The 23,613-nt window shown below is 39.8% G+C and overlaps 2 protein-coding genes across 2 annotated transcripts in view; one reads left to right on the top strand and one right to left on the bottom strand.

The window, feature by feature from the left end:
- Positions 1-7,739, top strand: part of Frmd7 (FERM domain containing 7) — a 30,673-nt gene extending 22,934 nt beyond the window's left edge. Inside the window, exons 6-12 of the mRNA XM_026787517.1 lie at positions 993-1,107; positions 1,305-1,452; positions 2,569-2,664; positions 3,961-4,124; positions 5,335-5,403; positions 5,521-5,596; positions 6,541-7,739. Of these exons, the coding sequence (XP_026643318.1) occupies positions 993-1,107; positions 1,305-1,452; positions 2,569-2,664; positions 3,961-4,124; positions 5,335-5,403; positions 5,521-5,596; positions 6,541-7,623 (1,751 nt within the window). The 3' untranslated portion in view covers positions 7,624-7,739. The remainder of the gene's footprint in view (positions 1-992; positions 1,108-1,304; positions 1,453-2,568; positions 2,665-3,960; positions 4,125-5,334; positions 5,404-5,520; positions 5,597-6,540) is intronic.
- A 1,994-nt stretch (positions 7,740-9,733) lies between these two features.
- Stk26 (serine/threonine kinase 26) overlaps positions 9,734-23,613 on the bottom strand; it is a 55,459-nt gene continuing 41,579 nt past the window's right edge. Inside the window, exons 5-12 of the mRNA XM_005363787.2 lie at positions 17,609-17,717; positions 17,365-17,522; positions 16,347-16,532; positions 15,222-15,370; positions 14,177-14,270; positions 13,589-13,651; positions 13,370-13,506; positions 9,734-11,497 (exon numbers count right to left, since the gene is read on the bottom strand). Coding sequence (XP_005363844.1) covers positions 11,473-11,497; positions 13,370-13,506; positions 13,589-13,651; positions 14,177-14,270; positions 15,222-15,370; positions 16,347-16,532; positions 17,365-17,522; positions 17,609-17,717 — 921 coding nt within the window. The 3' untranslated portion in view covers positions 9,734-11,472. The remainder of the gene's footprint in view (positions 11,498-13,369; positions 13,507-13,588; positions 13,652-14,176; positions 14,271-15,221; positions 15,371-16,346; positions 16,533-17,364; positions 17,523-17,608; positions 17,718-23,613) is intronic.

The following is a 23,613-nucleotide window of genomic DNA, read 5'->3' on the forward strand; positions in this document are numbered from 1 at the left end:
GAGAACATATGTGAATAATAGGTGTGGCTATATCTCTTCTTGTCCAGGTATCTTAGATTAAAAGCAACAGTGGAGAACAAAGTGCTCTAAACGTTGACTTTAGGAGAAAAAAACAATCAGAAAATAACTCATATGAATCTTAGACCCAGAAGAACATAACAATTCCAAAGAAAACAAAAGTCAAAGAAGACAAATGCCATTTACAGTAGGGGCAGAGAATTGTAAGTGTATAGCTGCCAGGGCGGACTTTATCCTGTAGTAGTTGTCTCTAACAAGACTGGAGACGTCTGAAAAAGAGAAAATTAGCTTCATAGATAAACTTCCAGTGATTTGGAAAGGATGATTTGTCTGTCAGGGACTCAAATTGTTGGGGATTTACTAAATTGCCCAAGGATAGACTGATGACTTGGCTGTAGTTAGCATGCACTCTAGTTGATATTTATTCTCTGATTATGACAATGGCTAGTCATAGCAGAAGGAAATTTGGGATGTGTTAGTCTTTACTAGGTTCCTCATAGGAAAATCCCGAGGACTGGGAAGTTTAAATGAGCCGATGACTCCTCACCGCCCTGGAGTCTAAGATTAAGGCGTTGGAAGGTTTCCTTTAGTTCGAAGCCTCTTTCATCATCCTGATGAAGGCAATCTTCTTTCTGTGTCCCCATGTCATCTTTTTTCCTGTGTACCCATCTGAGAGTCCCTGTGTGCATGGCTTTCCTCTTTTAAAATGGATTTTGGAGCTTTATTGTCTGTTCTGGGTGTGTAACCCACAATCCAAGCTGAGAGCTCACAGAAACCCGCCGCTTGTGATGTGAGAACAAGTCCATTACTTCCTCCTGTACAGACAGAAATATACTCAAAGCATGGGGCATGCTGGGGGATTAGGCTACACTAGCTGCAGAGAAAAGGCTTTTGGGGGCTAAATGGGAGGTTTCTTAGGTTGTACATTAATTCCTCAATGGAAATGTGAAAACTGTCACTTTTCTATTGTACAGCAGAACTAGGAGACTTTCATGAAGAAACAGTTAGGAAGCATCTGGTACAAACCCAGTATTTCCCAAGCCAAGACTGTTTAGAGAGCAAGATCATGCACTTTCACCAGCAGCACGTGTAAGTACGTCCCCTGGCCCCTGCTTTCCCAGTGGAGGACACTAAAGCTAGGACCAACTCTTGAGAGCAAGCTTTACGTCTGAGAAGCTTCAGTCCCAAGAACACGCTCAATCTGTGTACATCTCTGGGAGAAAAGGTTGAGGGGCGAGGTGAATTTTACTGCATTTGTTGGGCTCACGAATCCCTTCCCATTGCAGGGGCCGGAGCCCAGCTGAATCAGACATTCTGCTACTGGACATAGCAAGGAAGTTGGATATGTATGGCATCAGACCTCAGCCTGCCAGCGACGGCGAAGGGATGCAGATCCACCTGGCTGTTGCTCACATGGGAGTACTGGTGTTACGGGTACTAACTCTTCCCTTGAGTGCCCTTCAGTGTGCTGGGAGTGGTTATCGTGACTTCAACTTGAATATCTGTTCCCCAGAGGGTCATAGGGCTTTGTCATACCACCAAGGGGGGAAGTAGAGCTAATAAAATGGTGTGCAAATCCCTCTCCCCAAAATGTGCTTTGCCCCTGTGTGCGGTCAGTAATGTACTGTCTGGGCTTTGAGACCATCACACTTTAGATTAGGCCAGCATGGTGAAGTGAGAAAAATCAAGAGGCTCTTAGGGAATCTTTGACTCTAGTACGTGCCAGATGGTTAAGATCCACCCTGAGTGGTCCAAACTGTGATGTGTCCTTTCTTAGAACTCTTTGCATTGGGCATAACCGGTGTCAGCTGGTAGGGAATTAATGTTGAATCCCACCGGCAACTGCTGCTGTTTACCACACCATTGTTTCCCTGGGATTTGGGATTTCAAGTTAGAAGTCAACTTGAAGGGCCATTGTCTTCTACCATCACGCCGCCCTGTCCCCACGCCCTCAACTCCGCTAAACAATTTTGGTTTTTCTGCTCTGCTTAAAACCAAAATTCCTTAGAGGAGCTAGAAATGAACTGCTGTCGGAATGTCCCAGAGAGTGGGCTATCAGCACTGGTAAGAAGTCGGACGATGCAGAAGGCATTTGGGGCAAGGGAGAATGAAGAGGTCACAGGGATGATGGTACAGATATAGACTGAAGTTTGAAGTAACAAGCAGTGGGAGAGATGGTTGTATATTGAACAACAAAACCCAGCCCACATTTAATGATGTGGCCAGCTAGGAACTGCTGAAGATTTATTAGTTAAATGAGGCAGCAGGATAATCGGGCTTTTTCTTTTAGCACTTGTTGTATGCAGACAGGGAGGGGTGAGATCACAAAGGGCATTATATCAATCCATTCTTCTGTGGTCTCACTGTACTGCCTTAAAAGTCCCCCTGGTGCTCCTTCTTGCTTATATACTGGAGGAACTTGTTCCCTACCTGCAATGTTTAAGTTCCACAGGCTCTTATTCATGAACAGTACTTTCCATCATACTTTTACTGTGACACAACCCAACTCATGCAGATATGTTCTGAAACTGGCTATGTGTTTCTTTATAGGGAAATACAAAGATTAATACTTTCAACTGGGCTAAGATCCGCAAGTTGAGTTTTAAGAGAAAACATTTTCTCATCAAACTTCATGCTAATATTTTGGTGAGTAGGTTTCTAATACATTCTATTTCTGTTCACTTGGAGTTTCACTGTTGCTTTAGAAATGATCTGAATATAAATGGTGAAAGGTGCCTGGCCCTGAGGGGTGATGGATCCCTCTTTGTCCTCTATATAAACTGAGCAGAGATTTAATGATGCTTCAACTAAAGGCAAAACACTATGACATCTGATTTGCACTTCAGAACAAATGATGCAAAAGGAAAATGAGGCAGCTGGACTGAAAGGCAAGTCTCTGTGGATAGCATCTTTGAGGGATCTGATGAGTTAAGTGGGGGCCACCAGATCTAGGACAAGAGAAGCAATTGTTTGACCTTCTCTTTTATATTTTATAAAGTATCTTCACACACTTCCCTTAAGCGAAAATTATCAAACATCAACTACATGCCTAAGCTGAGAAGGTGTTAGGAAGGATGTTTTAATAACTGACCATGACAGGGTAAAAAACCTATATGTGTATCAAGTAATTTGAACCTATAAAAGATCAAGTTTGAATTACATTGCCTAGACCTTGGTGTTATGTAAAGGCGTTCATTTGAATAGTTCATGGGACCAGACCTAGTGTGAACTTCATGGGGAGCCTCAGGGGCTATACGCAGGAACCTGGAAGGACATGAGAGGAGGGGGAAGTCAGTTCTGACTGCTGGTGGGGCTGTTGAAAAGACAGCTGGGAACCTCCATAGAGCCTTGGGCCAACAAGTGTACACGGTGACTCAAGATGGGAAAAGCTGTACTTTAGAACTGTAAATCAAAGTTCCCTTAGGACACATTAAAATATGGACTATGCCAAGAGAGAAATACAAAGCGCTGCGGTATGAGAAAGTACATAGAGGCAGGTGTATTTCTTGCTGGGTCATTGAAAACACTCCTACACATTTAATCATCCTCACAGCAGGAATGAAATCTCCCCCCTTCCCCTTGCCTCTTGGTCATTTATACCTTCTTGCCACCTTAAAAAGAAGCCCTTTGATATTCATTTTAACCTAATTTACAGCTTCCTAAAATGTTTCTGGCAGCAAAGAGGCAAGGCAGAACGGCATTTAAAGGGAGGGGAATGTGCGAAGCAAGCCTGGCTTCTGAGACAAGGCTTGGCACATGAGTGGATGCAGTGTCTGATCTTTGGAAGGTTGTGATTCATTTGGTTCCAGTGGCTGTGGAGCCTAGGGGGAGCCAAACAGAAAAGCAGACACTTCATGGGCTGCTGGACTGTTAGTTTCGAAGGTTGGAAGGTCTTTGGTATTCTCGCAGGATGTTTTGCTTGATAGAAAATGGTTTATATAGGTGTTGTACAAAGACACTTTGGAGTTCACCATGGCTAGCCGAGATGCATGCAAGGCTTTCTGGAAGACTTGTGTGGAGTACCATGCTTTCTTCAGGCTTTCCGAAGAGCCCAAGTCAAAGCCTAAGACCCTTCTCTGCAGCAAGGGCTCCAGTTTCCGCTACAGGTAATTACACTCCGTGCATGGGAAAACCATACACACTGTTTCTTTTCAATCCATGGGAAACAGTGGGAGGAGTCAGAATTCCAGAAGTAATAAAGAATCCATTTAAGTCACTTGAAAGATTATAAATATTCCTTACTGTTCATTCTTGCTGCATTGCATTAGGTTAGTATTTACTAACCAAAGGGGTTGGGTCAGAATTACAGTGAGGATGTAGGGTAGCAGAGGGTACTTGAAAAATTTTATTCAATGAACTTACTGTCTCCCTGAAAGGCAGCTTCTATGCAGGATGTGGAAGGAAAGGTCCATCATATCTATTAATGGCATTTAGGGAAAAGATAGAGCGAGTAAACACTGGATGCGGGTCAAGAGATTTGAAAGATGGAGCAATCCTGTATTGAGAAGTTTCCACCTTAGGGGAACCGAAGAGAGGTAGACTTGAGGTACTGTTTCTATTTGAACACACTAGCCTTGAAATCCATGGGGAGAAGCTTACAAAACTCTAGTGATTGCAAAAATAATTCTAATCATAATTTTTCCACATAAGGAATTTTTCAGACCCTGGAAACCTGTCCTTGGAAGAATAGAGATATTTAAAAAACATATTTTTGATGGAATGTTTCCAAAGTGTACTCCACAAATCCCTATGTTCTTAAACAGATGATATTGAGCATATTTTGCTCTGTCTTAATGACCCGACTTATAAAACTCCCTTCTTAGCCTTTGCAGGCCATTGTGCAGTGATAGCCTTAGGTAGGGGTGGCATGTTAGGTCTGGCCCTTTGCTAAATGGCCCCAAAATTTTGGGTTTTCTTATTATTGTGACTTTTTCCTGCCTCTTGTGTTTCTCCCAGCACTCAACCAGACATCTTTACCTACGTATGAGCCTACCTGATGCATTTTTTTTCACTGTTTTGTTAGCTGCTTTGCAGCCACCTTGGGTTGGAAATCTAAATAGCCTCCTTAGAATGAAAATGTAGAGTAAGAGTCAGTTGGGATTTGTATTTTACAGGTTTTTAAAGCCTATTTTTTGGGTAGATGAATTCGCTCTATTCTTGGTGTCCAGAGAAGTAGGTATAGCATCAGTATGACAGAGAGTCACAATGCATGCCACTCATCCAGACAGTTTAAGGTTCAAAGATGAGGGTGCCGGGTTTTAGTGGCATATAGTCTTATGATGGAATTAATGATTTTTTGTCTTTTCTTTACAATAGTGGAAGAACTCAAAGGCAACTTTTGGAGTATGGGGAAAAGGGGAGGTTAAAGAGCCTGCCGTTTGAAAGGTGCACCCTTTTCCTTCTTGCTTCTCATGCTGATTGGAAGTGGACTTTAGCGATGTCTATGTAGCCTATAATTTGCATAATGGGCATTTCAATGACTTCTCTGTTTGGGGCTTACAGGAAACAGTACCCATCTCAATATCACGAGCGACAGTGCAGGTCATCACCAGACATTCTCTCAGACGTGTCCAAACAAGTAAGGTTTCAGAAAAGCCCTACTTCTTTAGGTATAAGCCATCCAGTCTTCAAATGCTTCCAAGAGTTGATTTTGCCAGATCTACCTACTGTGTACCAAGGTCACTCCATATGGGGTTAGTCGCTTGAGGAGGTCTTGGCACAGTCAGTCCTTCCTGCTAATAGGCCGTTTTGTAAACTACAACTAACTGTGTACTGTGTACAAGTAAAATCCCTGGTGTATCTTCAAATTGTAATCTGTCCTATCAGCATCTTTAAAAAATCAGATAATGATACATTTGTATGGCTTCATATTTTTAAATTTAAAAGCTCTTTTTTTTTTAATCAGTAGAAACAATAAGGCTTCAAGAAAGGCATACGGTGTTGTTTCTTACTTGGGTAACATGATTTCTAGATACAGTTACACCCTTGGAACTGTAAAATGATCACCTCATTTGAGACTTAGATCAGGAAAATTGTTCATCATTTTTCTTTGGTACTGTCTACAAAAGTTAATTGTAGGCGCCATAAATTCCCATGCCTTCACTCAAGTCACAGATGGCTTTTATCCGAAAGGCATCAGATGTAAACCGCTGAAAGGGATCATGGAGATTATGAATCTCTCAGGCCACTCACAGCTCTCCTTTCTACCTTTTATTTACAGAAAACATAGAGGAGGCTGGGGTAGGAATGTAAGACCGTGGTGTCTAAGGTGCACATAGCTAGACAAAGGCAGACAGGCGTAGGATTGCTACTTCTTTGACATAGCTACCAAAATGAACTGCTTGACATAGAATGGTACCTGAAGGACCTGTGAAATGTGGAGTCTAGAAATGAGATGTCACTGAGAATGAAGAGTGCCACATGTATTTTATAACCTATAACTTGGTTCATGGTGGAAGGCATTACCCTTTCTTTACATATCTAACCTAACCCATCTGACATCAACATATCTGGGTTTTCAAGGTGGAAGACCTGAGACTTCCCTATGGCAGCGGCTACTACCGAAACGTGGATGGAGCGCACACATTTGAGCCTATGCTAGACAAGAGGAGGAGGAACTCTGCGGTAGAGGTGACATTTGCAGCTGAGCTGGAGCGGTCCAAACCAGAGGCAGATCCCACACAGCTCCATCCATCCCAAAGCAGTTCCTCTTTCACCTTTGTTTATGCAGATCCTGTCTTCAACACCGACCCGGATCCTATAGACTTTTTTGAGGAACGGAGCCCTCTAAGCTCCTTCCAGACAGGCTCGAAGTGTGTGGACAATCACATAAGCACATCTCCTGCTTTCCCCAGCAAAGTGAGTCCAGCAAGGCAGCTCACATACACCGATGTGCCCTATATTCCTTGTACTAGCCAACAGGTTGATATCATGCCTCCTCAAGTCTTTTTTTATGTGGACAAACCACCCCAGGTACCCAGGCGGTCTCCAATCATGGCAGAGGAAAATGTCAGATCAGACAGCTATCTAGATCCCAGTGCAGTAAAACCAGTCAAGAGGAGCCCCAGGAATAGCAGGATAAAAAGTTTACAGCAAGACCTTCAAGAACTTCAAGAAGCTATGGCTAGAACTTGTGGGAGGAGCAATATCAGTGTAGACCTAGGGGAGGAAGATCCACATTTGGATGATGCTTTTGCATATAACCTTCAAGAGCAAACTCCTAAACGATCTCAGAGCCATTCAGACATGAAAACTATCCGTTTTCCTTTTGGGTCAGAATTTAGACCTTTAGGGCCTTGTCCTGCTTTGACTCGTAAAACAGATCCCTTTACCTGTACATTTGCAGAGCAGGAATTCCCCACAGTTGTAATGGATCAGAGCTCGGCAGAAAGATACGTAGTTAGTGAGTCCAGTGATTCAGAATCGGAGATTCTTAAACCAGACTACTACTCTTTGTATGGCAAAGGCACAAAATCACCTAGGGCCCGAATCCGCTTGTCGTCTGGTAGCCTACAGCTAGATGAAGAGGACGAAGATATTTCTTTCACCATGCCAGATGCTGAAGATAGGACTTTGCTAAAGCCATGCAACTATTTCTTAGCTTAAAAGAGTGAACTCTGTGAATGTTCCTGGCCTGTTCCCTGTTACCGCTTTAGGTAAGACCTAAGAGCCTTTCAATATACCTTCTCCTTAGTCATCTTAATTGATGCTAATGGAGTCTGCTCGCTGCTGGCACTTAGTTTATGAAAGATTAAGTTGCTGTCTCCTTCTAGGAACTTCATTCTTTTATTTCCTCCGAGCAGACTCTGGAACATGCCTTCTCCTATGGCAGTGTGAGGGAGGTGTGCGCCATCACCATTCAACATTTCTTTGAGCAGATATTATAAATGAAGACCATCTTCAAAGCTGAAGAACAATGGCATGGGTTGGTGTATGGAACTGGCTTCTAATGCCACTTTGTGATTCAGTAGTCCATAATTATGTTGGGTTTGTGTTTGTGCTTATGTAACACTGAACTACGGTTTCTCTCCTGATGACCTGTTTGGGACCCAGTGATCAGTTTTGTTATATACTAAGAATGTCAATATACGTAAGTGAGTGGCATAGTTCCTCTCAGCAAAACATGTTTAGAATTAAAAGAGGATTTAACAGAATTCTCAATCCTGGAGGTTCTTAGATTAGGCCCATTTCTCATGTCAGATGTGTGCCTGATGAAGATATTATGATGTTGACTTCTAATTTCTCTCTTCTTAACTACTTATGATATGTGGTGGAAATCAATGTTAACAAGCAAGTTTGTTTATTAATTTCTCCTGCTGGAGTATATTTTTGCCATACCTTGGTTGCATGCATGTAGGCAAGGATCTGAGGTATAATTTTAATAAAGAACAATGGAAGATCCATTCAAACAGAAGTTATACGTATGACTTTCTTTTTGTTTTAATAAGAATTCCGAAGTAGACGGTTGTGGCCTATATCTATAGAAGAGGATAGTTAGAAGATGGAAAAAGAATAGAGGCAGGAGAAAATGAATGGCTAGGATTACATGGAAACAAGGGCTGAGTGAGACAAAAAGAGAGAGCACCACCACCAGGCTCTGAAAGGGACCAAAATTTCTATTGTGTGGTTGTTTTCTAATTTTCTCAAGAAGCTGAGGGTGGTCTCCAACTCCTGATCCTCTTGCCCCAGGCTGCTGTGTGCTAGTGGTTACAGTGATGTAACATGGTGCTAAACTCAATTTGACTGCTTTTTAAAAAACGTTATGTGTATGAGTAAGCATACCATGTGTGTGCCTGCCTCCTGTAGAGGCCAGAAGATGGGGTGGGATCCCTTGGAATGGGGGTTACAGACAGTTGCGAACCACCATGTTGGTGCTAGGAAACTCAGCCTTTGCTGAAGCGGCCAGTGTTCTTCAGCACTGAGCAATTTCTCCAACCCTCAAAATTCTGTTCTTGACCCATTCAATATTTGTCTACCAATCCTCAAGGAAGACTATTGAAGAACTTTGTTGATAATCTTAAGTTCAATGTACTTTCAAGCCAGTGTTAAATATAAATGTCAAAGAAGTGAAGTGATAGAATAAACAATTTTATATGTGATTTAATAAGTGAAAAGGTAGACAACAGATTTCTTTATTCTCCACCTTAGCAAAAACAGCTTTTCTGTGCTTCAACCCACTCCTTTTCTTCTATTCCTGGACACAAATCCACTAAGTCACAAGTGTAGAGTAGTTATTGAAAACTATGAATATACTGAAGCTTGACCACCTAGGTGTAATTTATAGATATCTTTATTATTTTTTTAAAAATTACCTGTAATCTTTTCCCCACAAGAAATTCAAAATCTTATATTTTATACGGTTTTTCTTTATCTCATTTTCATTTCTAAACACTTTGGCTAAATGTACACTTTCCTTCAGAACGATACATTTCAAATCTGTATGTGATTTTTATTTAAAATAGTAATTACGGAGAGCAGTGAGTTGGTTGTCTGAAGACATTTTTGAAAGGACTTAATAATTTTGTTAAGGGAGGAGTCAGGATATAGGTGTTCACCTGTGAGTAGAATCAATTCTTAGTAAACCTTGGTTATGTTCCAATAATAGAAGGAAAAGGAGAAGTAGTTTAAAACAATTAGAATAACATATCAGAACTACCCTCAAGAAAACAAGCATCAAGGATGATAAAGTTTAAATATTTATTTTTAAAATCCCCCAAACACTGAAGTATGCTTTACCTAGAAACAGTCTACGGGACAAAAGCTCCAATGAACAAGCAATACAAGCTGTATTTGGGATGCAGTTATGTGGTAAGGTTTTACATAATCAATTTATGAACTGGTGGATTTTATTTTTATAAAAATACGAATGTAATCCATGATTCAATTCACATAATTATTTGTAGAACACTGTGGAGAACAAAGTGTAATTGAATTTCAGTTACAGAACTGATGAAAACTCTAACCGAATCATGACTTCAAAATACAATCAAGTAAAAGCAACTGTTAGCGTACAGGCACCAACAAAAAGAATTTTCATGACATACAACACTATACCTTCACAAGTGTTTGAATTTCTTTTTTAAAAGAAGGCATGTAATGGCCACTTCAACTAAAAACTCTATTGTTTACTTACACAACACCTTTCTTTTAATATTTGGCAGTTGTCCAGACATTTTAAAGATCATTTGTGCAAAAATCAAATGTGCAGATACAAACACGAAAATCGTAACTGTCAAAATTAATCAGTGCCAACAAGCCTACAGCTATGAAACTATAGCCCCAGTTCAGCACTTAGGCAAACATAGCATATATATAGGGCTAAAAGAGGGTATCACTCACTTAACAGTACCATAAATAGAACTGAAAATTAACTGTACAGTCTATCTTACCTTTGTATGAAGAGAAATGTTCGTGCCCTATGGTATTTTCACATGAGCTAGACAATGTTCACTTAAATACCTTTTCAAAACTGAACACACTATGCTTATGTGTGTATAATTATAAAGAAAAAATATATAAATAGTTTCTACGAAAATTGAGTTACCATGACAAAAGATGCTGGTGTCCTTATGTTCATAACTATGGATCAGGTATTTACTCACAAGACAACAAGGTTTCTAAAACTTTTCTAAATCCAAGCATGTACAATATTATTTGAGCTGAAGATTTGAAGGTTGAAGCCAGACTAATTCCTCCAGTTTAACCAAACCCTCATCCTTGGCTAAATGAGATTACTTTAAAAGTCTAATCATGTTAAATAAGGGTTAACCGCTTCTTCCATCTTAAAGAGAAGATAAAAATACCAAGAGGTACTTCTTCTGCTACATGTTGCCTGGAAATGGTTCTTCAAACACAAGGTTCTCAAGTATTATAATCAAGGAGCTGCCTGGAATCCAGAACACCTTGCTAGAAAAATCAATACTTTTCTAGGCGCTTTTTCCAAGAGCTTATTAAAAATATTTGTTTTAAGAAGGTATGACTTATTTCTATCTCCCTACACATAGTCAATTTTAGAGTGTTTGTGTAAAAAAAAAAGAATGCTTTTTGAAGCTTGATGATTTACAGACGTTCAATATTTAGTATGACTTTGAAAGACCTGTATGTTTCATGAGTGTACAGTTAAGTAAATATTGAAAACCAAACAATATTCATTCTAGTAACATAAAAAATAATGGTACCTAAAGTTAAAAAAAAATAACCAACCGTATCTCAACATTTACTACAATACAGGTGAAACTATAGTATTAAAATTATTCCTTACAAAATAATCTCTTTAAAATACAAAATGATAGCCACCATCACAAAATACTTGAAAGCTTCTCCTAAATCTTCAATGTCACAAAGATCCAAAGGCACCGGGAGCTCATGGGTTAAGCATAATTAAGGTTGACATAGCTTTGGTGGGTTTCTCTAGCTCCATATGAAACCGAAGCCAGCAATAGCAACAACACATTTTTAAGAGGACTCATCGGCAGAACATCTGTAAAATTAAGAACAGGATAAATCAATGTATAATTTTAGACAAGTCATCCATATTTCTCACTCATGAACTCTACAACAAATGGAGACAAATTCTTTTCTTTGATTATTATGTAGATGGATTTTAAAAGATGCAAAGATGGTCCAAAATTCCTCTGCGTCTGCTCTCCTAACTTGCAATGGATCTGGTTGTAAACAGCAAAAGAGATAGGAGGTTTTTTTTTTTATTAGAATCTGGGGGATTTTTAAGACTACTTTAGCTCCTTAGTCCTCAGTAGTAAGCTTTATTGGGAGGAAAGATAAATATTTAGTTTCACCTTGAGCTCAGTTGAGCAGGGAAATCTAAAGATGGAACCAGAAGAGATATGATGGGTTTAAAGTTATGATCTGTACAATCATGTTTGAACTCATGAAAGCTAATGAATATGTATGTATATATACAAAAGTCTTGTTTAAGAAAAGAAATTTCACATTAACTGTAAGAACTTTTGAACAAAATCAAGCTAATAGGCAACAAGGCAGAAACTGAACACAAACAAAGCCTCTATTACTGTTTATGGCAGTAGTTCTCAACCTGTGGGTCATGACCCCTTCCATAGGTGTCACCAAAGACCATTAGAAAACACAGGTATGCCGGCGGTGGTGGTGCACGCCTTTAATCCCAGCACTCGGGAGGCAGAGGCAGGCGGATCTCTTGTGAGTTCGAGGCCAGCCTGGTCTACAAGAGCTAGTTCCAGGACAGGAACCAAAAAGCTACGGAGAAACCCTGTCTTGAAAAAAAATCAAAAAAAAGAAAAGAAAATACAGGTATTTGCATTACTATTCATAACAGTAGCAAAATTACAATTATGAATTAGCAATGAAAGAAATTTTATGGTTATAGGTCAGCACAACGTGAAAAACTTTATTAAAGGGTCACACATTAAGAAAGTTGAGAACCACTGGTCTGGGCTGTCTTTTCTAAGTCTTTTAATCAACATTTCATAAGGGCTCAAATGGAATAACTTTGTTCACACATTAAGAAAGTTGAGAACCACTGGTCTGGGCTGTCTTTTCTAAGTCTTTTAATCAACATTTCATAAGGGCTCAAATGGAATAACTTTGTTACTGGAAATAATCAGATTATTCTGCAAACACTAAGAGTACTGTCAGGAATGGAAACATGCATGATGTTACATGTGCCCAAATTTCAATGCTGACGGAGGAAGAGAGGGCAAAAGTCTAGGCTGTTTGGTTCCGTAGAAAACTGCCTTTCCATATCTAAACATAATAGTTCAGGGGCTAATACTGGACTGGTTCAGTAGGTAAAGTGCTTGAGGTCCAAGACCAAGGACCTGAATTCAGATCCTTAGTGCCCATGTTGTTGTCAGGTGTGACTAAAGCCCATGACTTCAGCATTGGAGGACAGAGAGGAGTATTCCAGGGCATCACTGGATAGATCATCTTCCTAAAAGGGCGAGCTCCATGTTCAGTGAGAGACCCTGCCTCTAAAAGTAAGGTGGAAATTGATAGGGTTACAAATCTGATATTGACCTGTTTCCAACACAGGCCCGTGTGCAAGACAGTTCGCCCACATACCCATGTGGATAAGCATATGCAGCAATCTCCCTCCATTCTCTCTGTCTCTCTGTCTCTCTCTCTCTTACACACACACACACACACACACACACACACACACACGCACACACACACACACACAGCAATGTTTAAGATGGGCAAGAAACAAGAAACAAAACTATTTTCAAGTACACAACTATTAGGAAGCGATTCTGTAGGAGGAAAACATAAACGACTGCACCAAGGCACCCGTATTCCACCATAAATTAACATCTGAAATGTTAGCATCATTTTGAAAATGATACTTAAAACTTACTTTTGAAATTTTTCAATTAATTTCTTCACCATTTTATCTGTGATGCCAGGACAGGCAGCTTCAGCCACAGCGATGCTTTTCTCAAGTTCTTCAATTGCCTGGTTTCGGCTTGCATTGTTCTCATCCTGCTGTTTAAGCTGGAAAAAGAATGATAGCTATAACATTTAAACTATCCTGCCACTCGAGACCGATATTGGATGCTAAATAACCCACACTTACTTCAGCAAATGCAGGCGTGATTATCATAGACAAACAGCTCAAGGTTTGCACAAGATCTTGCTCCTTTGAAGAGATGATACAGATTACACACACGGAATTAAAATAATCATTCATGGCTTTTCTTACTTATTTGATAGCAAATGTGAATCAATTTGAATTCTCCCTTCAAAAGACCCAAGATAAGGCTAGTCCCCATATTTCCTTTCTGTCACAGATTCACATCCCTCAGTGGAAGCCCCCTAATGTCTAGGATTCCAATAGACATCTGATTCCCTGGGTTTAAGTTTCTACAGGGACATGAATTTTAAAAGTAACAGTGGCCATTTAAGTGATTTCTATGACTAAATTAGGTCATAATTAGTGATAAATGAACATTATTATGCAGATAGGGAGGCAGACAGGCATGTGGTGGTATTAAATTCTCGTAGTTTTGCACATTATAATCTCATCACACTATTTTTAAAAAGCCTATAAGGAGGATATGAAGGAGGATATGATCAGCTGAGAAAAACTTACAATGATATGTATATGAAGATGATATGATACAATCTACTATGTTAAATTGTATAATTAGCTCCATATACATACCTCCCCATTCTGTAGTTTCTTTGGATCAGGCTTCTTACGCACAGTGGTGAAACTCCATTCAGGGTGAGTATTACTTTCCCTGCTGGTGGATTCCCTAAAGAAATACCAGATGCGAAGTAATTTGACATGGCAAAACACACCAAATCTGAAGAGCTTACGGTGTCAGCGTTTTTACAAAGTAGCCATACAATACCGCATCTGACCTCAGTTTCAGGTGGATACTCTATTTTATTCAAGACCAGCAGCATTTCTCAGCTCTAATTGGTCACCCATATCTCTATATGCTAATACTGTCATCCCCCATGCCTGAACCAGGCTCCCTAGCAGAATGCCTTGTGTTTTTAAAGTTCCATCAAGAAGTTTTCATGGGCAGTTAAGGTTAACAAGCCCTAGATTGGGTACAAACTATCCTGATATATTTTGTTCATTTCAATGTTGGGCAATTTCTCCTAAATGCAGGTACTTGAGAATCTTGTGTGAAGACACAGGGTGCTACCTTTGTAGAGGTTTACCTACCCTGGATTCTTCTACTCAAGTTAAGATGAGCACAAGTTAAGAAGCAGAACTATTAGTGCAAATACTGCCATTTTTCAAAGAGACTAACTTGTTCACAGAGTAAAAATCATACCGAAGTAACTAGGTATAGCAGCTCACAGATCAGTCTGATCAGTTTGGTTGGAGACCAGGAGGTAGGAAAGGTCTCAAAAGGGTTCTGCAGGTTGCCACGGCAGAACGAGAAAACATGGCTTCTTATTACTTTTTTGTGAACTAATAGAACACCTTTAATCAAATCATATTCCAAAATTTTGTAATGTACTCAAGTATCCACTAGGGGTTAGACCGAGACCATTTAAAAGCAGGGCTTTTCACTTCCAAAGCATATTTCCAAATTCATTGTATCCCACAGACTGTAAAGAGGGGCTGAAGTGAGCCCTCAGAATGTGATTTTTAACTTAGTCTAAAGCAAGAAGACTAGGTCATTGCAAAAAGGCAGAGCATACAAGAACGGGTTGCCCACATACAAACAGCAGTAATGTGTACTTACGAGTCAGAGCCATCGGAGTCGGATTCATCATCACTGTGGCCTTCTGCCTTCCATCTCTTAAATCGATCGATCAGTTCAGTCAGATATGAAGTCTTCTTGGAATTTTTCACAATGAACTTGTGTTTTAAAAGTTCTTTAGCCGTAGGGCGCTAAGGAACAGACACACACACAAAGAAAGAAGGACTCGTGACTATTTTGAGGATCTTTCAGAGAGAGGTAGGTGGTAAAACATCATTTGAATTATTAAACTGAAATCTACAAAATAATATCTACAGACACAAGGATGGTTAAAATGTAATAGGAAAGCTGACGATTCGATTATCTGAGGTGGGTCAAGGTAAGCATATTAAATTCGCTGCTTGAACGGCTTCATTTGTTAAAGAGCAGCAGTAAGCGGATACTGGGCTACCTCCCCAGCATGCCAGGCAACAAAGCCTTCTCAGAAAGAGTGGGACTTAGAGAGCAAGCATCTAAAATGTCAAAACAACACTTTAAGACACTTTATTACATTGACTGTAATTTCTAAAAAATCATCCAAATGAGCAAGATTGTTGCAATTTTGCTATCTGCACATCTTATGAATCCCTGATTTTGTCATTATCTGCCCACATCTTAGCATATGCTTCTCTTTCAAACACTAATTCTTATTGTAGATGAATGCAAACACCAAGTGCTTGGGGAATGTGCTTGTTTCATCATTTCATTACTATTGGAATGTTTGCTGTCAACATAAACATAACTACATCTCGCTTAGAAAAGTACTCATGGCTTTCTAATCACCAGGAGTGGAAGCAGGGCTATTTTAACAACACTACAACGTATAATAAATTTAGTCAATTCCACCACTAGCAAGTACTCGTGTACTTTAAGAAATAACTAATAGAAAATTAATTATTTCTCCAAACCTTGAAATAGGAACTAATTAGGTAGCTGGGGACTAAGAAGATGATGCCAGGGAGGAGAAAAAAGGACCAAGGATCTGGTTAAGAACAGAGTGGAATTAGCAATACAAATGGATCACAGATGCTTTCGCCACACACCGTACTCTCTGCCATAGGAAACATCATCTTAGTTAGAAGTAGATGGAACAATAGGAAACCACCAGTGGTAATGACATATACTCACAAACGATGGATCCTTATTCAGGCAAGCATCAATAAACTCCTTGAAAGACTTAGTAAAGTCTCCAACAAGAGTTGGGGGGTTGTTTTTTGGAATAAGAAACAGAACTCTCATTGGATGCATGTCAGAATTCGGAGGCTCTCCCTTGGCAAGTTCAATAGCAGTAATTCCCAATGACCAAATGTCAGCCTAAAAAGGAGACAATAACAAAAACCGTTTATCACCTTGAAACTCCATTCTAGGATGCTGCCCAAAAAGCCCTACAATGACATATCAAGGAATATGGTGAATTATAATAATATAATAGTATTATATAATATATAATAATTACAACAATTTTAATTAACATAACTCATGAATTCAAAATTTAAATCTCAATTTTGTACGGGCACAATACTACTTGAATGCTAAATAAACCAGATAAAAGCTCTTGCCTTGAAGAGGCTTACATTCTACTAAGAGGGAGGGACAGATAAAGGAGTAACATTATGTGAGGTAGGACCAAGTTCTATGGGGAAGCAAAGAGTAGAAAAGGGAATGGTGACCAAAGTAGGGACAGGAGCTACATGTTTCTGTGGGATGGTTGGCAGAGACATCTCTGTGCAGGGGATGCTTAGAGATAGCTCATTGGGAGCAAGGCTATTTGCCAGACAAAGGGGAAAGCGAGGAAAAATCCTGAGGTCAAAATGTTCCTGTGTTTGAGGAACAATGAGGCCATAACGCCTGGAGCAAAGAAAGTAGAAATGACAATGGTAGAAGATAAGGGCGGACAGACAAAAAAATGGCCAGATCTTCAATGGCCTTAGGGGTGACTATAAGAACTCTAGATTTTATTTCAAGTGCGATAAAAAGCCATTGAAATAAATAGGGTTCAAATACTTCCAACACTGATGAAACTTATGATTAAGGAACACAATAGGACATAATTTCTTTTAGAAGCACTTGCGAAGGAAGGAGAAATTAAAAAGCTTATCAATAAGCCTATATCCAATGAATCCCATCTGGACAGAGAATACTTTACTTTAGAGTCATAAGCTGACTGCTGAATAACTTCAGGAGCCATCCAAAATGGAGTTCCCACAAAGGTGTTTCTTTTAATTTGTGTATCTGTCAGCTGGCCAGCAACTCCGAAGTCAGCAAGTTTAACATCGCCTTGTTCTGAAAGTAAGACATTGGCGGCTAGGGGGCAAAGAAAAACAAAATGAATATCTCCCAGCTTCAAAACGAATCTGTTTTTCTCAGGTTTCTATTTGACTTTTGTATACCTTTAATGTCTCGGTGAATTTTCTTTTCAGAATGCAGATAGTCCAGACCTTTCAAAATCTCCTTGAGCATGGTGGCAATCTGGAATTCATCAAATGGCCCAGCGCGCAGCTTAAGAAGAAAACACATGTACACTCACACACTTCAAAAGTTTCGGGAGAAATTCAAAATTGGTATTTTTGACATTTTGGATCACTTAGTTATCTGAAATAGCTTATTAGACCAACATTTGAACAAATGAGGAAAAAAAAAACTTTAAAGGGAGAAAAAGTAATAAAAGTCATTTCAAATGGCTGTGCAGGGCTTTGACATTTAGATTGCAGGATGCCAATATAGCTCAGCTGGTAGAGTATGTGCCTAACATGAGCACAACCCTGAGTTAGATCTCCAGCATCCATAGACTGGGCGTGGAGGCACGTGAGTTCGATCTCCAGCACTCATAGACTGGGCACGGAGGCACATGCTTGTAATTCTAGTACTTGGGAGATGGATGCAGGAGGGTCAAAAGTTTCAGTTCATCCCTGGATACATCCACAGCTTGAAGCTAGCCTGAGCTACAAGAGAGCCAGGGCTCCATGAGATCCTGCCTAAAAACAAGCCACCCATATACACATAAACAAATGATTTATCATGAAAGCTCAGGTAAGCGTTACCTAGATACTAGCTCCAGATTCTTTTTTTTTTTGACAGTAGATTTTTATTTAAATTTCTTTTCATTTTACTTAGTAACCCAGTTACCCTTCCCCCCACTTCTCCTGCCTCCCTCCTCCCCGCTTCCCACATTCCCATCCACTCCTTTGGGGAGTCAATAAAGTCTTGCATAGCAAATTGAGGCAGAACTGATCCCCTCCCCCTGTATCAAGCCTGAGCAAGGTATCCTGGTTACAAATTAGAAGGGACAAAGTCGAACTTCCACTATTTGTAGATGATATGATAGTATACATAAGTGACTCCAAAAACTCCACCAGCAAACTACTGAGGGTTCTAAAATTTACATCCAAGATTTAACAAAACTATGCAAAGGGCAATGAAATTTTTGTCACACGGGCAAAGGGGGGAATGAATCTGTTACTTAGGGAGTAAAGTCTCCAAGGGAACAATGGACTAGCAGGAAGACTAAGAAGCAGGGGTTTAGGGGCATGAAGGGAATACAGTTAGAGTATAATATATGTGTGTGCATGGCAGTGTCCTTAGGTCACACTATACCATGTACAATGACTAGATAAAGACAGAATGCACTTGCTTTTAAACAGTCACTCCATATTAACAATGAACTGGTTTTTCAATCAGACACCCGCAATCTAAATTCAGCCAGAAATATAATAACTCAACCATTCAGACTCTCATTGTAAAAAATTCAGATCATGGAGGAAGAATATTTTTCAAATAAATGTAACACACTTCCCTTTCCTTCCCCACCCCTGTACCAAGGCAGTCATTCCAACTGGAAGACAAGGAAAGCAATCATTAGGTTTCAGGAGAACTTGTAATGGAACACCCAAAAAAATCCCTTTAAAATAAATGGTCATTTTAAAATTCTGGTACCTCATAAAGCACAAACAGTGTTATTCCAGGAAGGGTGGGAAGCTGGAGGCACAGGGAGGCAGAGCTCTGTTTGCTGGAAGGAGGGGGGAGGTGCCTAGTCTGCCTCACTGGGAGGGATTCACAGCTCTTTGGCACCTTGTGTATTTCATCTTTCCATGAATGCCATATTTATATCGAATAAAGGGTACTTTTATGTCAAAATTTAGCAGCTTAAAATAGACCTTGTACTTTGGTTTCACCATCCGCTATTAAGAGTGGTCTTACTGTATCCCCCAGGGATGCCTGTAATTCAATAGATCCCGTTCCTAGGTAACATTATCTATTAACTTTCAAATCTATCAACTTCCACCTCAATTTCTTTTTAATTTAAAGGTTAGTGATTAACGTGATTCTAAAGGTGAAAAATGAGACATTATTTTATTGATGGCTGGCAAAGAAATTCCGTGGAACTACTAACTAACCAGAGGACATACATCATATGAGCAAAGACTAGAATTTAGTACATGATCATAAAACATTGGTAGGGCCAGAGGCATACTCTTGGTTACTTAAGAAATTGGGCAAGGGCAATTTCAGGGCACCCACTATCATTTTGAAGGGTTTCTAAGTGTGGGATAGATAGTTCAATCCACTTCCTAATACAGAACTTTTAAAACAGGTCAGTATGAACAACAAAAAGGGTCTTGAAGGTCCATTAACATAAGGTGCATTTTAGGATTAGTTGAAAATTCAAAGTAAAACTTCAACTGGAAGCTGAAAAGGGACGAGAGGGACTATTTTGTGGTGGTGGCAGGAGGGGGAGGAGGGTGAATATGGGATGGTGGGTGTGGGTGGATTTTTCTGGACCATTACCATACCAAAAATGGCCTCAAACCTTGTAGTACACGTTTCCTACGGTGTGCTGGCAGTTGTGAGAAAAAGAGGACAAAGCATGCGGGGAACAGAAGGAATGTGGCAAAGATGCAATATAAAAGGAAGTGATTGTTTTGCTTCTTTAAAATTTCAAATACAACTTTGGGAAATAAAATGCCAAGGTCTTGGAATGCTTAACTGAAACTTCTCTGCAAAGTTCTAAGCCTCTGCTCAGGGCAACATACCTGCCTTGTATAACCTGCCTGGGTTTTGAACATAAGGATACGCAGAAGAAGGACAATTGCTCTTTAAAGACCCTGCACTTGTGGGTTTATGGGTTTCCCCTACATTCCTTTCACTTCCTGCCAGTCTGTGAGGCTGCCTACCACAGTAGGCCTTCTTTTATAACTAGTACGTGGTTCCAGGCTTCTTTCTACAGTGCTCACGTTTTATCCTACTTACCCATCAGATGTCTTTGTGCAAGACAACTTAACTGTTTTAGAAAGAAGCAGTAAACAATACATTTCATAACATCGCATCTAAAATGGTCAAAGTCTGTTCAACTGCAATGAATGATTTTCTTGGAATAAGACTCTTGAGGAGTACAGTGTATAATCCTGACTATAAACTAGAACTGATAGTCTCGTGTTAGCCAGTTAGGTGGGTGCCAGTTTGAGTTGAGAAACACGCTGCTCAGAAGCCATCTTGTTTCTCTTACTACTCTACAACAAATTCTTAATCAAAATCAATTGCACTCATCTGTCGATGACTATACATTGAAAAGGAGCAACATGTTTTCTCAGTATCTTCTGGGCTGTATAATTAAACCACAGCAGTGTCAATTTTATTTTTAGCTAGAAAAGCAGAACTAGACATTTCTAACCCATTTTCCTCATTTGATTTAACATGTGAGGAAATTAAGTCACAGAGTGACTGGCATGCTCAGTAGCCATGAGCCATTTAGTAGAGCTGGGATTAGGTGACTAGACTTTTAACCAATGGAGTGCTGACATTTTAACTTATTAAGTTTATATGAATTGCCAATTGTCTTCTTCTGATGAGGTGGGCGGCAAAAAGAGGTAAAGGAAATATGTTTGTTTGACTTAGACATTACATTAAACTGGACAAACTACTGGCAGCAGATACAGATTAGGGTTGCTAGCTAGGATTATGGCAGCAGCCAATGGGTACATTGCTATTAGTGACTTGGTAAGTGGTGACTCCATAAAGGGCTATCCATATTGAAGGAATGAAGGAGGTAGACCAGAGCAACTGGGAGAGCCTGTGCTATAGAAATAAGCTCATTTCAGTTCGAGAAGAGAACACAGCTTAAACTCACAGGCATGAAGATTTTTCTAAAAGAAATTGCCTCACTGGAAAAGATAGAGACATAAAGACTGAACTCGAGATAAAAGAGAAAAGTCAAGGAAGAATTAGCCATGAATTCCTAGGTGAGGCTCTCCATTGAGATTGTCATTTCTTTATTATCATTATTATTATTATTGATTTTTATTGAGCTCTACATTTTTCTCTGCTCCCCTCCCTGCCTCTCCCCTCTCCCCTTCAACCCTCAACCAAGGTCCCCATGCTCCCAATTTACTCAGAAGAGCTTGTCTTTTTCTACTTCCATGTAGATTAGATCTATGTAAGTCTCTCTCTCAGTGTCCTCATTGTTGTCTAAATTCTCTGGGATTGTGGTTTGTAGGCTGGCTTTCTTGGCTTAATTGCCATTTCTTTGGAATAGTTTAAGTATGGACCACCTACCCCACCAAGGAAAATCTCTCAGACACTTTCCTAGTCACCAAATTCCCAGAAATTTGAAGTCATTTGCAGTCAGGCCTAAATCCTTTTTTGTTTTATATTTAATGTGCCTTAGTGTTTTGCTTACATGTATGTTTGTGTAAGGGTGTTGGATCTCATGGAACTGGGGACATTTGTGAGCTGCCGTATGGGTGCTGAGAATCAAACCTAGGTCCTCTGGAAGAGCAACCAGTGTTCCTAATCACCTAGGCATCTCTCCAGCCCCACCACTTTTGTGGCAGGCCACAAATTTAACACACAAAAATAAACATCCTTTCTATGTACCAATAGCAAACATGCTGAGAGAGAAACTAGAGAAGAAATCTCATTCACAATTTTTTCAAAGACATACAACACTTTGAAATTTATATACCTAACTTAGGGTGTAAAAGAATTCTACAGTTAAAAATTATAAATATTAAAGAAAGGAACGGAAGGTGGTAGAAGTTGGAAATTATAGTTAAAGGATATACATGTATATACATGTACATATATGCATGTAACAAAATTAATGAAAAAAGAGGTCATGAATCTGAAAGAGAGCAAGAAGGGATATATGAGAGGGTTCGAAGATTCTGCCTCAAAACAAGAATAGAACACTCAGGAGGCTGAGGCAGGAAGATCATGAGTTCCAGGTCATCCTGGGCCTCAAAAATAAAACAAACCCCCAAATACATCATATCACATACTATTAAAGCTGCAAGAGAACTTAGAAGCACTTAGCATAAGTTCTGTGTGCTGTAGAATTTTCAAGTCCAAAGCTTCAACGTTACAGACCTTGATGACTGGAGCCAGCTGGAGAACCTCAAACAGCTATATGGTCACCCAATGGTCAATCTATAACAAGTTGACTATTATAACTTGTATTGAATTTTAAGTATAAATGCACATTCATAATTTTTCTAGGGAGGGATCAACTTTGATACCACCACAGCAACACAGGAAAAACGTCAGTTTTTCTCAGAGGCGTTTTCCATGTGAATATGTCTTCGTTGGGTGGAACTTTTCCTATGCAGGACCAGATTTTAGCACCGTAATATTTGCCTGAGAAAGGGGCCAGCAGAAGGCTCAGCGAGTAAAGGCTCTTGCCATCAAACTTGATGACCTAAATTTGCTTCCCAGAATCCACATGGTAGGAGGAGAGAAGAGACTTGGGTAACTTGTCCTCTGACTTTCTTATGTGTAGCATGGACTATGTATACACCTTCTCTACCCTCATAAGAAACACAAATAAAAGACAATTTACAAAATTTAAACAAAAAAAAATGACAGTAACACATTCCTACACCTCAGGCTGCTGTGACAAAACATCCCAGACAAGGTGGATTAAATAGTAAATGCCGATTTCTCAGTTCTGGGGAGTCTAAGTAGACAGGTATTTCCTGAGACCTCCTTTCCTGGTTTCCAGATAGTCCTTCCCATTGTACCCTCATATAGTAAAAGAAGAGCTAGAAAGTCCTCCAGGGCCACTTTGACAAGAACACCATTGCCATCCCTGAAGGCTCCACTCTCGTGCCTCTCATGCCTTCATTACCTTTCCTAATACCATCATGTTGGGGAGGGGGCAGGGTAGTAACACATCAGTTTTCAAAGACTCAGACCTTTGGTTCATAATCACCGTTAGTGACAGTTATCTCAATGAAGTATTTTAAAGATTTTCTGTATTATTTTGTGTGTATACATGTAGGTCCCTGTGCCACGTATGTGTTTGGAGCCTGAGAAGGCCAGAAAAAAAGGCATCAGATCCTCTGGAAGTGGAATTACAAATAGTTGTGAGCTGCCATGTGGGTGTTAGGCATCAAATTTGGGT

Source organism: Microtus ochrogaster, linkage group LG10, assembly GCF_000317375.1.
Source record: "Microtus ochrogaster isolate Prairie Vole_2 linkage group LG10, MicOch1.0, whole genome shotgun sequence".
NCBI classification, from domain to species: domain Eukaryota; kingdom Metazoa; phylum Chordata; class Mammalia; order Rodentia; family Cricetidae; genus Microtus; species Microtus ochrogaster.